The following is an 18,782-nucleotide window of genomic DNA, read 5'->3' on the forward strand; positions in this document are numbered from 1 at the left end:
CTAAGTATCTTCCTTCATATCCGCAATTCATCATTATATATGATCTTAATTTAATTTTTTTACATATTTTCTTAAAAATACATTAATTATATTTTTTTTATAATATTTTATACATTCTATAATTTTATCATTTATAATCATAAAAAATTTATATATGTATATATATACGTTTCACGGGTGTTACGCATATTTTCAAGCAATTAAAAAAATAAATCTTTTATAATGCCTTTTTCAATGCTTTATAAACAAAATTATTCACTGTTTTCTTCCCTTTAAATTATGTATATAATATTTTTTTCAACATTTATGTGATTTTTCTAAAAATACTTAATATTTTCATTCATTTTATTTTTTACCTTAAGATGGTGAAAACCAATAAGCAATTAAAGAGATTATATATTGTTTTTTTATATTAATAATAATAGTTTATGGTATAATATATAGCTTATTCTACACAAGTATATATTTAAAAAATTCATGTAAATCTTTATATTAGAAAATTTGTATATCTTATTTTTTATTTTAAACGAAAAAACTAAATAAGCAATCAAATAAGCAGATACAATAATAGCCCTTTCCACGCTTGCCAAAAAACTATTACAATAATATAAACAGAAAAAACAGTTTTTACTAGGATTTCACGTATTTATATTGTTTTCATAGAGGAAAGCATTAAAAATATAAAAAAGATAATCATTTGCAAATACAAAAAATATAACTCTGTATAATATATATTCAAGAAAAGGGATATAAAATATTTAGGAAAATTATGCATAAACTTGCGAAGCCACACATATATATTAATATACTTATAAATTTGTAAGTAAATAGCTCACGAAATTTTATCCATCAAATTACCATTAATTTTGCACTGATATATATCCAAACGTCAACCAATAGAACATGATGGAAAGCGAGCATAAGTCAACCGAAAATGCTGCAGAAAAACCGATAAAAGAAAAGACGAGCAAAGATAAACTGGCAAAAGAAAAATTAGCCAAGGAAAAAATTGGAAAGGGCTTATATTATGAAGCTCATCAATTAATAAAGTCAATTATAAACAGAAAATTACAAAAAGATCAATTAGCTAGTTGTTTAAATATTATATTTTATTTTTCATTAAAATTTGCCAATGTAAAGCAATATGTTTTATTATGTGATTTAATGTATCAATGTTGTGTTATATTAACTGAAAATAATATCGAATTCGATTTATATTATGCAGATAAAATAATAGAAATATTTAAAAAATGCCCACCTAATTCTACAGAAGAAAAATATAAATTTATGAACAAATGCATTTTATGGTCAACAGATGATGATCATATATTTGGCTATTTAGAATTTCACAGAGCAATGGGAAATTCATATTTTGAAGATAAAAAATATAGTTTAGCTCATAATCATTATATATATCTTGATGATAATGAAATGCTGTATAATATAATATCTTTTTGGAGAAAAGAAGCATATCCAAGTGAATATAATTTTTTTATTTTAAGAACAACATTATGCTTACTTGTACTATATAAGGTAGAACAAGCATTGGACCTTATCGAAAATTTTGAAAAAAATTTAGATAAAAAAGATGCCCCATTACCCGTTCAGGTAGCTTACTTAATTACATGTTCATGCCTATATAAAAATGAACTCTTATATGAAGATATTAAGTATAAATACAGACTTATATTAAATTATGACCCCAAATTTCAAAAATATATACAAATGATTGATGATGATATATTTAAAAAAAAAAAAAACAATTTTTTAAGCATTTTTCAAAATATGTTTGGCGGATAATATTAATCCGCGTTAATTTTATTTCATATATAAATCTATTATATGCAACTTTATGCATGCTCATATTATTATAGCCCCCCAAATATCAATAATATTTACACTCTATACAATGCTTCCTTTTTTGAGAGTGAAAATATAATTAATATCCTTTATAAAAAATTATATATCTATCTCAATTTATTTAATTTTGTTGTTTTTTGGTGCACACAATCTATATGTATGTAAAAAGCTCCCGAATCAAATTTTTTTTATAGTTATAAATTTCATTATTTTATCCCAATGTGTTATATATGCATGATGCTTGGATTTTTCATTTTTTTTTATTAAATACAAATGCAAGCTGTGCCACAATCATACATTTTATTCGTGTCATTGTGGCCTATATAAAATCCTCTATTTTTGGATGATATATTTTAAATTCATTCAAATTAATACATTTCATAACAATATAAACAATATTTCTTTGTATTTATAATATTAATATATTTGTAAACAAAAAGATGTACTTCATTTCTCGTGGGGAATAGTGTATGCTACCTTTTTAGTCCCATCATTTAAAAGTCAAAAATAAAAATGCTATTTATGATAATAAAATCATAAAATATGCATAATTCAATGACAGATATTTGTTATAGATTTACTTCAATTTCTCCATACTATTTCTTTGATCAATTTTTGGAGAAAAAAATATATTTGTCGTTATATTACGTAAAATTGCGTATTGTATATCTCTTTATTTTGCCATTACTTTATTATTATTTTCGTATTAGTTAAATGATATATTATTAATTTTTTATTTGATTATTGCGTTTTTATCTTTTTTTTTATTTCTTCATTACTAGGTCTCAATGCATTTAAAAATTGTATACACATATTATAATATGTGTGTATATGCCTTACATTCGTAATCTGCACATCTTAATTTTCTAATACATATCACAAAGGCATAATTTACATTATGCAAAAATCAGCAATTATATTATTACTATAAAGTATTTTAATACTTATAAACTCTTAAAATAAGAACATTAAAATATTAGAAAAATAAAATACAATGAAAAATGCTTGTATGCATATATTACATACTAATTTATAATTTAAAAAAGCCATAATATTTTTTTTATTTATACTTACGAATAATATTTATTATGGAATCATAATTAAATTATAAAAGCTAAAGTATTGCGAAGAAATAATTTGTTCGGAAAAATTTTGTATAAGCTCTTGCTTCATTCAAAAAATACAGAAATTTGCATAGTTTTTCTATTGATCCTGATAATTTGTGTAATTATATTCATCCACATTATTATATATGTGCTCTTATATATATAATTGTATAAATCTCAATGATTTGCAAAAGCCAAAGCATTTGATAAAGAATAATATCCCCATTTTCTTACATAATTTTTCTCTAATTTAGAGAAAATAAAAGAAAATCAACTTTAAAATGGAAATTTTACAAGAAATAAAAGATTCCACAGTTAACGAAACGGATCTAATATTTTATTACAGTTAGTAAAATATAATACACCATTTATATAAAAATTATGCAATTGAATATGATAAATCCAAATGATAGCTCAATGTATAAATAAACAATGTGTTTGCTTCCTTTATCCTATATCACATAAAATAAAACATTATCTTCATATGTCTATATTTTTTGTTGCCTATTAATTTATTTATTATTTGTTTTCTTTCGGGTGTTAAAATTAACAGGAAACTTATGTCCTATTAACGATTTGTGTAATTGGCTAAACTACAAGAATGGTAACAAAATAAACGAGAACACAAAATAAACCCCTCACATAATAAAAAAAAGATGCATATTGACTTGATCATATAAATTCATACATAAAATGTTGCTTCAATACCTTAATATGTATTATAATTTTTAATATATTTTATTTTTGAACAAAGACAATGGAAAATATACTCGACTAAACGATCCAAATTTTTTTTCAAAAAGAGAATTTTCTTTTACTTGTAAAAAATGTGATCAAGGGAAAGAAGAAATATATATGAGATGGCTGGTAAAAAAGCAAAATGATATAAAATTATTTCTTTCCTTTTTAAGTTTTATTTGATCTCAAATCGCTGCATTATCTACCTTAAAAAATTGTTTATTATCTATAGTTAGGCCTCAATGTATTTCTCGTTTATTCTTTAATTCCAAGCTATAATTTTTATAAATTTTCTCAACTCTTATTTCATTATTTTGTAGTCATTCAACAGCGCCAATGAATTTAAAGATAAACTGCTTTCAAATTTTGTACCAATTAAATTCGATATAGGAGCAGTATATAATTACCCTGTTTCCCAAAAATGTCAGAAAGGAGATTCATTTCGTCCTATTCAAAAGGTAAAATACATCATCATTTTTTATTTATATTTATTTTTACTACATTTCTTATTTATTATTATTATTATTTTAATATAGGAATTAATATTCGATATTGATATGAACGATTATGATGATATAAGAACATGTTGTGCAGATAAAAAAGTTTGCAAACTCTGCTGGTATGCATACATAAATATAAGTATATATCGGCATCTTATTCGATCTGTTTATTATTAGTAGTAGTTAATAGTATACCATCTTTTATTTTATTAACATTTTTATATACTATGAATTATATAGGAAGTTTCTAACTATAGCAATAGTTTTATTAGATACATCCCTAAGAGAAGATTTTGCTTTTCAAAATATATTATGGGTTTATTCAGGAAGAAGAGGAATACATTGCTGGGTATATAGATATTTTTATCATATTAAAAAAAAAAAAATATATATATATATAACAAAATCATATCATTCTGCATATGGTGAACACGCGTATGCCTATGCACATTTTATTGTTTTAAATTATTTTATTATTTGTTTCCTTAGGTTTGTGATGAATCATGCAGACACTACACAACTGATGCCAGGGCAGCCCTTGCTGATTATTTAAACATATTATCAGTAATAAGAAATGCAAAAATATAATTTTACTATGATATAATATTGTAGTAAACCTAGTGTTTTCCTCGTTTTAACACGATGTTAATTGTATGTATATATAATCATTTTGATTTTCTTTTAAACAGGGATCAGACACTAAAAAGAAAAAGGTCTCTATATGGGGGAAAGAAAAATATCCAATGCTTGAGTAACAAAAAAATAATAAAAAATAGCATTTGATAATCAAATAGTGTAAAATTTATTTATATATGTGAATCCGCAAATAATCATGAAACTAATTATATGAAATGCGATAGAATATACCTCTACGAGAAAAAAAATTAAAGAAATGCCTTTTCAATATATTAAAAAAAATTAAATAAAAATCACAATTTTTAGGCGAGCATTTGATATTTGCTATAAATATTTTGACGTACTTTTGGAAGAACAAGATTTTTTCAAAAAAGGTTCTCCTCATGTTCAAAAAATATTTGACTATTTACCTTACAGTAATAGTGAGCCTATATATATTTCCATGTTTGGAAAATATTATTTATCTCATTCTATTGATATATCAATATAGTTGCATGCCTATATATACACACTTCATTATATTCACATATTTTTTACATCGCTTGAAAACTTTACAGCGTCGACAAAAAATGCAGATCCCATGAAAAGCACGAGAATTAACGAATTCAAGGAATTTGTTGATAATAACAATTTTAACTCTAAGCAATTATTCGAAAAGGTAATTATCAGCTCTTAGTTTTAGAGAGTTAATAAATTCAGAAATAATATTTATAGGGATCTTTGTAAAATGCATATAACACGTGTGGAAAAGAAAAATACACATTTTTCACATAAAACATTTCCATGTCATATTTTATTCCTTTTTATAGTTAAGTACAATTTATGGATTTTCAATTCCCATAAATTATTTAAAAAAAAAAGAAGAAAATCAAAACCCTGTAATTCCATCATACATAAAAGAAATTGTCTTTCATTTTACATACCCAAGACTTGATATAAATGTCAGGTAACTGCTTCTTCCTTATTCGTAACGGTGCATATAATAATTAATGTTCCTTCTTATTAAAGTTAATATATTTTATCGATACTGTACCAATATTTCCTATATAATTATATATATGTATATATAAATAACCACTTTTTAGCAAGGAGATTAATCACTTATTGAAGAGCCCATTTTGCATTCACAATGGAACAGGTTATCTACTTAAAAGGATGTTAAATATATTATTTTTTTTAAATATACATATGCCCATTCAATACCTAATAATTTACTGCCTACCTCTTTTATATAATAGGGAGAGTATGTGTTCCTATAGATATAAAACAAATTGACAAATTTAACCCCCAATTAGTGCCAACATTAAGTAGGTTCATTACTATTATTAATAGTAGTCGTGGCAATATCAGTAGAAATAATTTTCATTTAAATAATTTTGATTTCTAATACATTCTTTATTTGTACATATATTTTATCCTAATCATTGCAGAGTTGCTTCGAGAGCAGTTTGATGATCCCCAAAATTCACATAGTATATTTAAAAATATTAAAACTTATAAATGGAAAACATTATGTATGCCTCTTTACAACATTAATACATTATTCTTTTTTATCTTTTATTATATTTTTAGTTGATACAGAATATAGGACATCTTTGAAATCCTATGTAGATTATTTTCGCCATAACTTTGTTGAAAATATATTGTTATCATGCGTGGAAAAAAGAAAAAGTAAAAATAATATATATTATCATACGCGAATATATATAATGTGGACTAGTGCATTCATTATATGAATAATTTCATATACTAAAAAACATATTTTTCAATATTTTTTAAATAATATATATTATAACGTAACTAATGCATATAATAATAATAATAATAAAATAAATTTACGTATTTTTTCTTTCCATTTTTATAACAGGAATGAGCGAAGGCCCCAAATTTATCAATTAATAAATCCATTAAAAAAATTAATAAAAATAATAAATAATTTTATGTATTTTGTGCTTATATCTTATAAAATAATTAATTTATAATTCTTTTTAAAAAAACATATCAAATTTTATAACTCATTTTAATGGTAGTATGGGTTGTTTTAATATTAATGTGATTGCCCATAAATATCCTTTTATTATTTTTTATTACTATATATTTTTTGTTTTCTTTTATAAACCGCCAAGCTAGATAAATAATTTTATATAATATTATTAAACCTATTCTATATCATTTAAAAATAAAAAATATATAATATAAACTTCTAATATTCTCCAGTACAAAAACATGGGAGTTGGCTAAGAAATAAACGCTAATTAGCAATGAGAACGTTTGTTATCTTAATATTTAGAAAATATGGAAGCTAGGAATAGTACAATTACTAGGTGCTTTCTGTTTTATTAGTGATCATATGAAATATATTTAGCTATACATAATTGTTCAACAGTTGTAAAAATTGTATTGCCTTTAAAATATTATTAATTCGGGATATATTTTTTAGTGCACATGCTTCTGTATTGAAACAAATTAAAATAAAAATAAAATTAAGTAATAAATTTAGACATAATATTAAACAAATATCAACAACAATATATGCATTAGCATAAATATGTAAAAATCGATGAAAATTTATTTCTTTATCTATTTCATATAAAATTTATTTTCTCATTTGTGTAATTAAATATTTATTAATAAATATTATCAAACAAAATTATTTATATGCATACTATTAATTCGGAAGTGTTCTTTTATTCATGTTATCAAAATGGGGTGAAAAAATATTTATTTGTGTCATAATTTCGAGGTAAAATTAAAATTGTAATATTCCAAATAGAATCAAATTTGGGAACTTATTATTAGCAAGCTAGCATTTTAGCAATTCTGTAGTTATTGGTTATTTTATATTAATTATTATTTAAAAAATAAATATATTTCACAATTAATCCAAAACATAATATTCCTAAAATTACCTTTATCTATCTTTTGATATATTTGAAGTAAAATAAGAAACTATAAAATTATATTTATTCGTATTTTTACAAAATAATATTATTTGTAATTATAATTTTTAAAATTCAACGAATTGGTGTTTAAGCCATTAATTCACAAATTTGATCAATTATCTATATCCCTCTTTTTATAAACCCATTTATAAATATTTATATGTAAACATACATAAATTTAGAAAAAGAATCTGTTTATTTCTTATCTTTTCATTCGCCTCAAAATATAAAATCAATATCAAGCCCAAAATAACCCCAAAAATATGAAAAAAAAAAAAAAAAAACACAAAATTCTCTTTCTCTTTTTTATTCTGGTTATGTAAATATTGGGTTTTCATTTTTTTTTAATTTTATCATTATTATCTCATATTTTCATAAATTTGTCTTTCGTTATTTTTCTCTTTTTCTTTTTTCGAGGCTTACATTTAAATTAATTTAATTAATTCAACATTTTATTTTCTACATTCAAATATGTTTTATGTCACTGATTAAATAATTATAAATTTTCTTTCTTTTAAAACTTCATTTTTAATTTATATTAAATTTGAATAATGTTATTTTAATTAAGAATAATTAACGAATAAACGCATATGGTGCGCAAATAAGTACGTAAATAAATAACCATTAAATTATATTTCAACGTATGAAAATATATGCTCATTTTATGACTAGTGCTCTTCTATTTCATTCAAAAATATGCTATTTTATTTATTGGCAGTAATGTAATATAAGAACCATTAAAAATCTTCTCAAAAGTTTAAATAATCACATGGGAACTATTTAGACAAATATTAACCCTTCATACTAAAACTGATAAGTATATAGGCATTTTTTATTCATTTAATCGCGAATAGTTTTGTAAATAAAATATATAAATTATAAATATAATCTAGAACAATCAAAGGCTGCTCAAATAAAGCAAAGTACACGACTAAATATGGGTATTTTAACGTCTAGTAGGCTATATGATCATTTTTCTTCATAATATGAGAGTTTTGCATACTTCAGTTATAAAATCATAAATTTTATCACTTTTCGTTGAATTATTCTTATTCTTTAATCGATCTAGGCTTTCCAACAAACGTCTATAATGTCTATGAAGTTGTAATGTGTTGTTTCAACTTGATAGATATCATATTTAATGAACTCATGCCAGTAAGTATTAATTTCCCATCTAATAATAGCGCTATCTGATCAGTCCAAGGTTTTGGTTGCAGTATATATTTGAGTTTCTCGTACTGGGAGTGCAGTCTTATATCTTTTGCAGCTCAAATTGGTGACGTTTATTTATTATTTATTCATTTTATAACTGCACCATTTAAATGAAATGTTAAATATCCATATTTCATTATGCTTATACCCCCTAATATTTAATCATGGTTTGTATTAAACAAATAGATTCCCCAAATAAAAGCATATTTTTCGATTATATTTATTCATTTTATAACTGCACCATTTAAATGAAATGTTAAATATCCATATCTCATTATGATTATACCCCCTAATATTTAATCATGGTTTGTATTAAACAAATAGATTCCCCAAATAAAAGCATATTTTTCGATTATATTTATGATTTTATAACTATAAAACAATTAATTTATCATTAACTAATAACACGTTATTTAACTAACGATTAACTCCTTTTTCCTTTCTTTGTTTTTCCTTTCTATATGTTTTACATTCTTTATTTTTTACTTTCTTTGTTTTTCCTTTCTTTATTTTTTCCATTCTTTATTTTTTCCATTCTTTGTTTTTCCATTCTTTGTTTTTCCTTTCTTCATTTTATCATCTTTTCTTATATATTTTATAGTTACCTTGTGTTATTTTTATTTAAATGAGTACACTTCTTAAAACATTCAATAATAATCATTAGTAGAAAGCGTAAATATATAAATATGGTTTAATATCTATATAATTGAACTATCTTATATGGAAGCAGATGATAATTCCATTGGCTCTTGAGTTCTGATTCATTATTTTTCCATTTTTTAATTCATATAAAGGGATATAATATAAATATATCTTATTATTTTAGAACAGCATTATATATATAACTATATTATAAAATACACAATAGCATACATAACGCAAAGTTCTATTTTTCTAATAACAAAGCCTTTTCTTTAGCACGATTTAAAGTTATAAGGTAAGTATAATAAATATTTAAATGCACTGTTTTGTATTTTTCGAATGCCTATGATTATATGCTCGTTATCAATAATATAATTTATATATTTCAACAATACACTTTATATAAACAATATGATTTTTATGATCAAACAAGTTTATTTCTTCATTCGTACTTTACATGATTTGTTTATAAAAACTTCAAATAATTAATTACCTATATATATTGTAATATTGACTTTTTGATCTATCATTAATCGGATTATTATCCTTACATGAATAATAGTAGTACGCCTTTGTCTTTTTTTAATTTTTTCTTTTTTATATACAAACAATTATGTATTCTTAAGCCTAAATTTATTTTCAAATTATAATTCTCACTTTGCATATTTTATTATATATAGGCATTTTTTATTAAAGGCACATTGATACACTATATATTTATATCATGTATAAATGTCGAAGCTTATATTTTATGTATATATGTGCATACATATTTTTTGAAAATATTATATTTAAGTACTTGATTTAAATTTTAAAAAATCAAGTATGATTTATTGTCCCCTACTAAAAATATTAAAATTTTAAGATACATATTTACATATATATATAATGAATAACGATAAGTATGCTTGTGAGTACAATAATATGGACACAAATTATACTGAAGCGCGAAGTAAAGATGCATATTATAATTATAATTATGGTATGTATCCTACCTCCCTTGGGAATCTTCCTGAAGATATATTTCTGAACAATCCATTAAAGGGAATATGTGATTATAATAATTATAATTATGGAAATTATAGTAATCCGAATGTATCAGAAAAGTTTACTTATAATCCTAATTCCTATATGCAATATAGTGATATCTTCAAAAAAAATAATACAGGGGAATCTATGAAAATCCGATCTCGTCAAAACAAAGAAAAATTGTATCATGCAAGAAGTGAAAATGAAATAGAACACGATGAACAAAATTGTATAAGAAATAACATGTTCGAAATAAATAACAGCTTATGTAAAACATATCAAAAAAACGATTTTATGAAAATAAACCCAAATATAAAAAGAGGATTAAAAAAAAAACCTAGTGTAAATGAGAAATATAATAAAATTAAGAAAGATGCACTTCTCACAAACGATCTATATTTAAAAAGCTTTCATAAGTATTATCCATGCAATTGCTTAAATGTTTATAAAGAAATATATAAAAATACAAAACATGAAATTTCTGATTTAAAACAAGTACACACTGATTTAATTTATTTAATATTAAAATATTTATATTACGAAAGAATATTACCTGAGGCTAATGAAATTAAAAGAAAAATTAACAAATATTTTCCTGATTGCGCTGTTTTAAATAATAATTTTATAAATATATGTAGAGAAGATCCATATAAAAAATTTGAAATATATCGATCCAATGCTTATGAAAAAGATCTAAAAAAAGGGAAAATAATTTATAAAAAGCCATTTAACAATGAAAACATTTGCATATATTTAAGAGGTGTTCCACGAGATTTTTTTATTAACCCCAATGATGATAATGAAAACATTTCTTTGTATATACCATTAATATTTATTCATATAATTGATAGATTTAGGATTCAATCAAGTAAGAATTAACAATAGTATATACCCTTAAATATACATATATTATGTACAAATGTATGCTTACCTATTTTGGTTTTAGTGTGTCTACATTATATATATAAGATATATGGCTTACAAAAAGTTCTATCAAAAAAATATGTATATTTTTATTAATAATATGTAGTAACGTTACCTTTGTTCCTTTCATGCATAATAATTAAATTTGTACATTGATAAATTATTATTTTACCAAATCAAATAAAATACATTTTTTATGATTTATGATGGAATACACTATAATGGATATTTTAAATTTGTATATTCGCTTACTATCTATATATATGTATTTCTTCTTCAATGTTATCACTCCTTATGTTTTGGTTCTCTTTATGCAATATTTTTGCATATGCACAGTACATTTGTGGCTTTCGTTGTGCATATATTAATTTACTTTTTATGAATATTCTATGATAATATGTATTTTACTATATTAAAATATATTTAATATTATGTTATATAGGCGATAACAATCACAAGGGGGGAAGATATATTTTAGCTGAAACACTAAAGCATACAGGTCCATACATTTTTAGAACTATGAAATTAGGAAGAATAATTCACATATTACAAAAATGTATTGATCTAAATATTTTATCGTATTTCAACAATAACATAATACCAATATTTACATCAATGTCTATTTCAAAAACGTACATTTCAAAAATGCACGTAAACCAAACGCCAGCATTAAAAAATCACAAAGAACAATCAATAAATTTAATCAAAAATAGAATAAAGTCTTTATTATATAGTTATTCAGAGGATAAATCCAAAACAAAAGGTTATACATCATATAGTACGTATCTTATATGCAATTAGTTAAAGAAATTAACAATCAAACACATTTTTATATAATGAATTTTTGTATTTTAAATATTTTAAAATAAAATTATAGTTTTAATCAAAATAAATTTAAAAAATGTAGTATGAAAATATGTGGGATGAGAAATTCAATAAATTTATTGAATTTACAAACTATTTCCCACGGGAGGCATCATATTCTATTAATAATATAGTAGTAGTCATATCTGTAAATATATAAAGATAAATGCATAATAACAGTGATTATAATAATGTATGCAAAACAAATGAAATTTTAATTATAAAAAATATAATACTAATAAGTTTAATATTTTTTAAAATTGCTTTATTCAATTTGTGAATAAAATATTCGTAAAAATCAATCAAACAAACATATTATATTATTTTTTTTTTTTTTTTTATCTTAGGGTTTTCTCTTAGTAGGCTTCCATTAATATATAAAAATGTGTATAAGGAAAATATAAATATTGATCAAATAGGATATTCAAAATTAACTGAATTTATAAATAATGAAATGAGTGATATTTGCTTTATTTCAACACAACATAAATTTCAGTGTATATTACTCCCAGTTATGGAGGATGTTAGTTAAAAAAAACAAATAAATAAAATAAAATAAAATGATATGTGCATTGAAATAAAATAGTTTACATACATGACATATGCATATATCTCTCATCTCTTTTTAAATTATTTATAGGAACAAAAACATAGGGATAAAAATTCAAAGTTAAAAAAAGAAATTGAAATAAAAAAATCACTAGATTATATAAAAAACTACCAATGGGAGAGGTGCATTTCCTTCCTGCATACTTTGCACTGCTTAAAAAGCAAGCATACTAATTTTGAGCTTGAATATGGTATACCTAATAATACTAGTATAGACGAATTAATAAACGACCCATTTTTTTGTGGTAATAAACATAACGGTAAAAATACCGTTAGCGAGTGCATTACACCGCCACTACTACTACCCCTTGATGTCTTTAATTTGCCATCGTCTTATGACATGTATAGCTCATATTTTAAATCAAATTCGTACTATAGTAAGGATGAAAATGATAATGCCTCGGCTATTCAATTTTTAGATACCTCACAAAATAAATTTGATATCATATGTGATTTTCAAAAATATGAAAATACAAACATATCAATTGAAGAGCCAATAAATATAAATAGCATGTATATACACTCACCATCATCGTACGACGTTTTTAATTCTTTATTTAATGATAGTACAGTAAATCACCAAATTACTATGCAAAATAAAAATAAAGGAGCCAATTATTAAATTTCTGTGCAATATATTTTTTTACCTTGTAAAAATGAATATGAAAAATTGCTCATATCCAAACCTTTTCAAATATAGGAAACCTAAGACAACATATAGCATATATATAATACTATAGTAATTTTAGCTTGCTTTTCCTATAAAAAATACACTAGAAATAGCACTTAACTAGATCAATAGCATATTATATTTTAATTTATTAACAAAAAATAAAACAAGTGCAAATTATTTATCATTCCTATATTTATATATATGCATAAAAGTTGTACTGTTTAAGTGTACGTACACTGGTTTTTGGCACTATTATATTGTAAATTTAATTTTTAATAATATAAGTACTCATAATTATCGCCAATATAATTATGATAAAACATGAAAGTAGTACACTTTATGGATATTGCAATTTCGTATCATTACTTGAAATTTGATAAAAATTTTAAGCATTGCTTTTCGTATTTATAATCATAACGATCAGTTAATTCCTTTTTTTTCCCATTTATATAGTGTATAAATTATAAAATAAATAAAACACAAAATTTATATACTTTAATAATAACATATACTTATATAGATCTTAATAAATATATAATATATCGTTTAAAATTATATAAAAAAAATATTTTATTGAATTAGTACTTTTTGTGTGAATAAATGCTTAACCAATTATAATAATTTCGAAATAACAAATATTTTTTTTAATTTATTTATTTATTTTATTCTACATTTAAATTAGCGGCTTATTAAAATCGAATAAAATATACACATTCATGTTTGTTGACCCTCAAATTGTTTCATTTATTCATTTTATATATTATATAATTTTATGTGATATTATTTATTCATTTGGTTGAAACATACATAAAGGTGTATCAATGTTTTCCCTAAACAAATAAATGTTTTAAGACTAATAGAGTAAATATTTATATAAAGTAAAATTACCCCAATATATATATTATTTGGATTAAGGATAGCAATTTGTGACATTTCAAAAAAGGTGATAAATCATTAGTGAGGTAAAGAAATCACGCTTATAAGCAAATTTAATCACCTTCAAATATGTTGCTATATGTGTAAGTTCTTTGACATATACCTCATAATTATTAAAATAATTTAGATACATACACACCTTATAATAAATAAAAAGTTGACGATTACGATGCATTATTTGTAATATCACCAGCCTTATTAAGCATCATTTTATTGCAACCTTTGTAAAAAAAAATAAAATAATTTTTTTTCTTCCGATATAATGATATATATATAGAAACCATATATATATAACAAGTGTATAATAGCAATTTTGATGCGATAAAAGTCAAAATATATATATTTTTTTTATTCTTATAATCATTTTATAAGCACATATATACATAATTTCTACTTTTCGGGATGCATTTATAAATAATTAAAGGGTTTCGGATATACTATTGTAATTTTATTTTATATAATTTTTCCAAAATACTGAACGTTTTTATATTTTTACAAATAATTTAACAAAATCCTTTATTTAACTAAATAAAAAAATATTATTTCATAGAATATTCCACAAATATTACATAATAAAAACAATTGAGTATATTTTTTTCTTATCGCTTTCACATTTAAGCAACTCGCTAAAATTATATTAATATATAATAAATTTTTCTTACCAAACTTGAAAAAATGCCATCAATTGTAGGAAATCAAGCCCCATCTTTTAAAGCCGAAGCCGTTTTCGGTGATAATAACTTTGGAGAAGTTAGTTTATCTGACTTTATTGGAAAGAAATATATTTTATTATATTTTTACCCATTAGATTTTACTTTTGTATGCCCATCTGAAATTATAGCTTTAGATAAAGCTCTCGAGTCATTTAAAGAAAGAAATGTAGAATTGTTGGGATGTAGTGTAGATAGTAAATTTACACATTTAGCATGGAAAAAAACACCATTGTCACAAGGAGGTATTGGAAATATTAAGCATACTTTGATATCCGATATTTCAAAAAGTATAGCAAGAAGTTACGATGTTTTATTTAACGAAAGTGTAGCATTAAGAGCGTTTGTTCTCATAGATAAACAAGGAGTTGTTCAGCATCTTCTTGTTAATAATTTAGCATTAGGAAGATCAGTTGATGAAATTTTAAGACTAATTGATGCTTTGCAACACCATGAAAAATATGGAGATGTATGCCCAGCTAATTGGAAAAAAGGAAAGGAATCCATGAAACCATCGGAAGAAGGAGTTGCAAAATATTTATCGAGTTTGTAAAAGAACAAAAATCAAATAAAAACGGTTTAATATTTAAGCCCAAAACAAAGATATATCCTCACTCACATAAATGTTTGCACCTGTAATCCTATTTTTCATGCGTTCAATATTATCACTGCGTGAATGTTAATTATACTGTGTTATGATATTATTGTGTATTTTTATTATATATGCATATATTTGTAACGTTGAATGTTTTATTTTTAAAACGGCAGTATGGAATTAAAATAAGAAAACTTAGCAATAACAATGATAAAAACAATAATAATTAAGAAAGAGCGAACAAATAAAAATGGTATAAGCCATGAGTATAACGAACTAATTTATTTTCCATACTATAGTCATGTTGGAATTGAATAATCTTAACATGCCACACAAAAAATTATTAGGATAACTTAAATTATTTGCAGATATTTCTGTAAATGCATATGTATTCAACTTAGTTATATTTCAAGGACCATCACATAATATATGCCATATTTTTCTTATATATAAATCTTTGAATTGACATGAACTTCCATAAAAAATTTAGTGTTGTTGGCGTAAAAATGTGCAATACATTTTTTTATCATTACGTTTGTGCTTCTTTATTTTAAATGATAGTTTATATTTTTATGCCTAAGACATTAAAAAACTCGGAAACAAGCAATTAGCTTTGCACAGCTCAATGATTTCATTAACGCATTATATTATATTAAGAAATAGTATATACATCGGAAACAATGTATGATTAAATAAATAGTAAAATACAAAAAAATAATCCATTTAAAGATAATAAAATCGCGATGATTTTCGGAAAATTATTCAAAAATTGCTATTTTAATAATACGAAGTAATGAACTATATATAATATACCCATGCTTACATATTCCTCAAAGATATAAGCAAACAAGTCACCCCCAATTGTAATGCATATAGAATCGTTCACACTAAATATAACAATATATTTTTTAAATTTTCTTGAATTATATATTATATTAAGAATTTTTTTAGTATGATAAAATAAATTCCAAGGTTTATATTACTCTTAAAAATAAAATAAAAATAATGGTGTAATAAATTATAAAATATCCTTAATCACATAAATAAAATATAGTAATTAATAATAATAAAGAGTAAAGCATATCCAATGGCAATAATAATAGTAATAAGTAAATAGTTGAATAAATCTTATAACAATAACAAACTAAATAACTAAACCATATATTTCACAGTTTATATTTTAGTTTACTATTTAGTATATATATTTCTTTTAAACATTTTTTATTTGATTATTTAATTTTTGGGGCAATATGTGTAAGAATATATGGAAAATTATATGCATTGTTTTAATTATAAACTCTTCATTTGTGGTAAATGTAAATTGTGAGTCCAATGATAAAAATGATGATACTAAAAACAACAAAAATATGGGTTGTGGTGGTGGTACTAATAAATCACTGCCATCCGTAAACAAACCGCTAAATAGTTGTTGCAGTGGTAAACGATCGGGAAATGATGAGTGCAAACCAATATTAGATCTCAATCACATAGGAAGTGAAGGCAAAAACAAAATTCCATTTATTTACAAATGCTGTATAAATCATGATACATATGAAAACATAATTAATGAGCACTTTAATGAAGAAAATCAAAACAATGCAACCGATGCCCCCAAAAAATTGAATATGATGATGAGTGATTTATCTATGCCTATGTCATTTCAGAATACTACCCATACTATTATTTTATTCAAATTTTGGGAAACTACAACTGTAAGAGCAAAATTGTATATTAAGCATAAATAAATATATATATATATACATATATGCATATAATTATGCAGGCTTTATGCTTATTCATAAAATATTTTTGCACATATGCGCTTATTTACTGAATATTATAGCGATAAATGTTTATTAATAAAAAATAGCAATGTTACACACCCATATGTACTTATGCTCATACATACGCATCCATATTTTCTTATATTTAATATAAATGTAGGTTCCATTTTATTTCATATCTCTGATATTATGCTTTATATTTGGAATAATTTCAGTCGTGTTCAAAGTTTTGAGACTATATATAGAAATGGTATTGCCCACAACAGGTAATATGAACATATACACCAGCGCAATTCTATTTAAAAATAACATGATTAGAATGATTTTATCTTTTATCATATATAGTTGGGATTATTTATTAATGCTAATTGTAATGACATTTAATGTTGGATTATTTTTCGCTGTAATTTTGGGTTTATCATTTGGATACTTTTTAATGGGAGAAAAATTTGTGGCATGCACTAAAAGTTCAAAGTGTGATGTAGATCCTCATAAAGAGCTTTATGGGGATCCAGCTTGTTGTGGATGTTAATATTTTAATTACAACGCATATTTATATATAACCCAAGAGGAACAAGATATTATTCTATATGTTTGTACTCCACAATATAGACTCTTTTGCATATTAATACTATATATAATCTGTACATTTTAAAAAAAAAACCATTTTAACTCCCGAGATTATATTTATATAATAAAAATTAGCCAACATTAGCTAAAAAAATTATATGTGAATCTGAAAATTCTTCTTTAAGATGCTTGTTTTGTTATATTTTAAATGATAAACATAAGTTTATTAATTCTATGTTTTATTTTTTATCTTTTATTTTTTTGAAAGTTAGTTGCAAACATTATTATACTCCATTTTTTATATAGTTCGATTACATTTTACAATATATTAGGAACCCACCGTGTTACCATTCCTTTTCTTTTAAAAATATAACTTACGCGTGCAAATATATGTGTTCTATCATTGTTATTCGTATTAATACTTCTTTAAAATGATATGTATATAAATATCC

General features: G+C 23.0%; 5 protein-coding genes across 5 annotated transcripts; all 5 read left to right on the plus strand.

Moving 5' to 3' along the window:
* Window positions 1-903: 903 nt before the first annotated feature.
* PBANKA_1302500 (conserved protein, unknown function) lies at window positions 904-1,800 on the plus strand (the record flags this gene model as incomplete). The annotated part of the gene is made up of 1 exon (XM_034566597.1): window positions 904-1,800. The coding sequence occupies one exon, from the start codon at window positions 904-906 to the stop codon at window positions 1,798-1,800; it is 897 nt and encodes a 298-aa protein (XP_034423178.1).
* Window positions 1,801-3,247: 1,447 nt separating this feature from the next.
* Window positions 3,248-6,739, plus strand: PBANKA_1302600 (DNA primase small subunit, putative; the record flags this gene model as incomplete). The annotated part of the gene is made up of 16 exons (XM_034566598.1): window positions 3,248-3,311; window positions 3,520-3,570; window positions 3,721-3,833; window positions 4,025-4,162; window positions 4,241-4,323; window positions 4,445-4,553; window positions 4,694-4,768; window positions 4,894-4,955; window positions 5,147-5,262; window positions 5,398-5,498; window positions 5,650-5,786; window positions 5,926-5,978; window positions 6,079-6,147; window positions 6,271-6,312; window positions 6,413-6,511; window positions 6,708-6,739. The coding sequence occupies 16 exons, from the start codon at window positions 3,248-3,250 to the stop codon at window positions 6,737-6,739; spliced, it is 1,344 nt and encodes a 447-aa protein (XP_034423179.1).
* Window positions 6,740-10,524: 3,785 nt separating this feature from the next.
* PBANKA_1302700 (OST-HTH associated domain protein, putative) lies at window positions 10,525-13,684 on the plus strand (the record flags this gene model as incomplete). The annotated part of the gene is made up of 4 exons (XM_034566599.1): window positions 10,525-11,533; window positions 12,032-12,352; window positions 12,801-12,976; window positions 13,094-13,684. The coding sequence occupies 4 exons, from the start codon at window positions 10,525-10,527 to the stop codon at window positions 13,682-13,684; spliced, it is 2,097 nt and encodes a 698-aa protein (XP_034423180.1).
* Window positions 13,685-15,346: 1,662 nt separating this feature from the next.
* PBANKA_1302800 (thioredoxin peroxidase 1) lies at window positions 15,347-15,934 on the plus strand (the record flags this gene model as incomplete). The annotated part of the gene is made up of 1 exon (XM_034566600.1): window positions 15,347-15,934. One exon carries the CDS (start codon window positions 15,347-15,349, stop codon window positions 15,932-15,934), a length of 588 nt encoding a protein of 195 aa, XP_034423181.1.
* Window positions 15,935-17,226: 1,292 nt separating this feature from the next.
* Window positions 17,227-18,292, plus strand: PBANKA_1302900 (copper transporter, putative; the record flags this gene model as incomplete). Its single annotated transcript, XM_034566601.1, has 2 exons — window positions 17,227-17,688; window positions 17,921-18,292. The coding sequence occupies 2 exons, from the start codon at window positions 17,227-17,229 to the stop codon at window positions 18,290-18,292; spliced, it is 834 nt and encodes a 277-aa protein (XP_034423182.1).
* Between the last annotated feature and the right edge of the window lie 490 nt (window positions 18,293-18,782).

This window comes from Plasmodium berghei (genome assembly GCF_900002375.2).
Source record: "Plasmodium berghei ANKA genome assembly, chromosome: 13".
Classification (NCBI taxonomy): domain Eukaryota; phylum Apicomplexa; class Aconoidasida; order Haemosporida; family Plasmodiidae; genus Plasmodium; species Plasmodium berghei.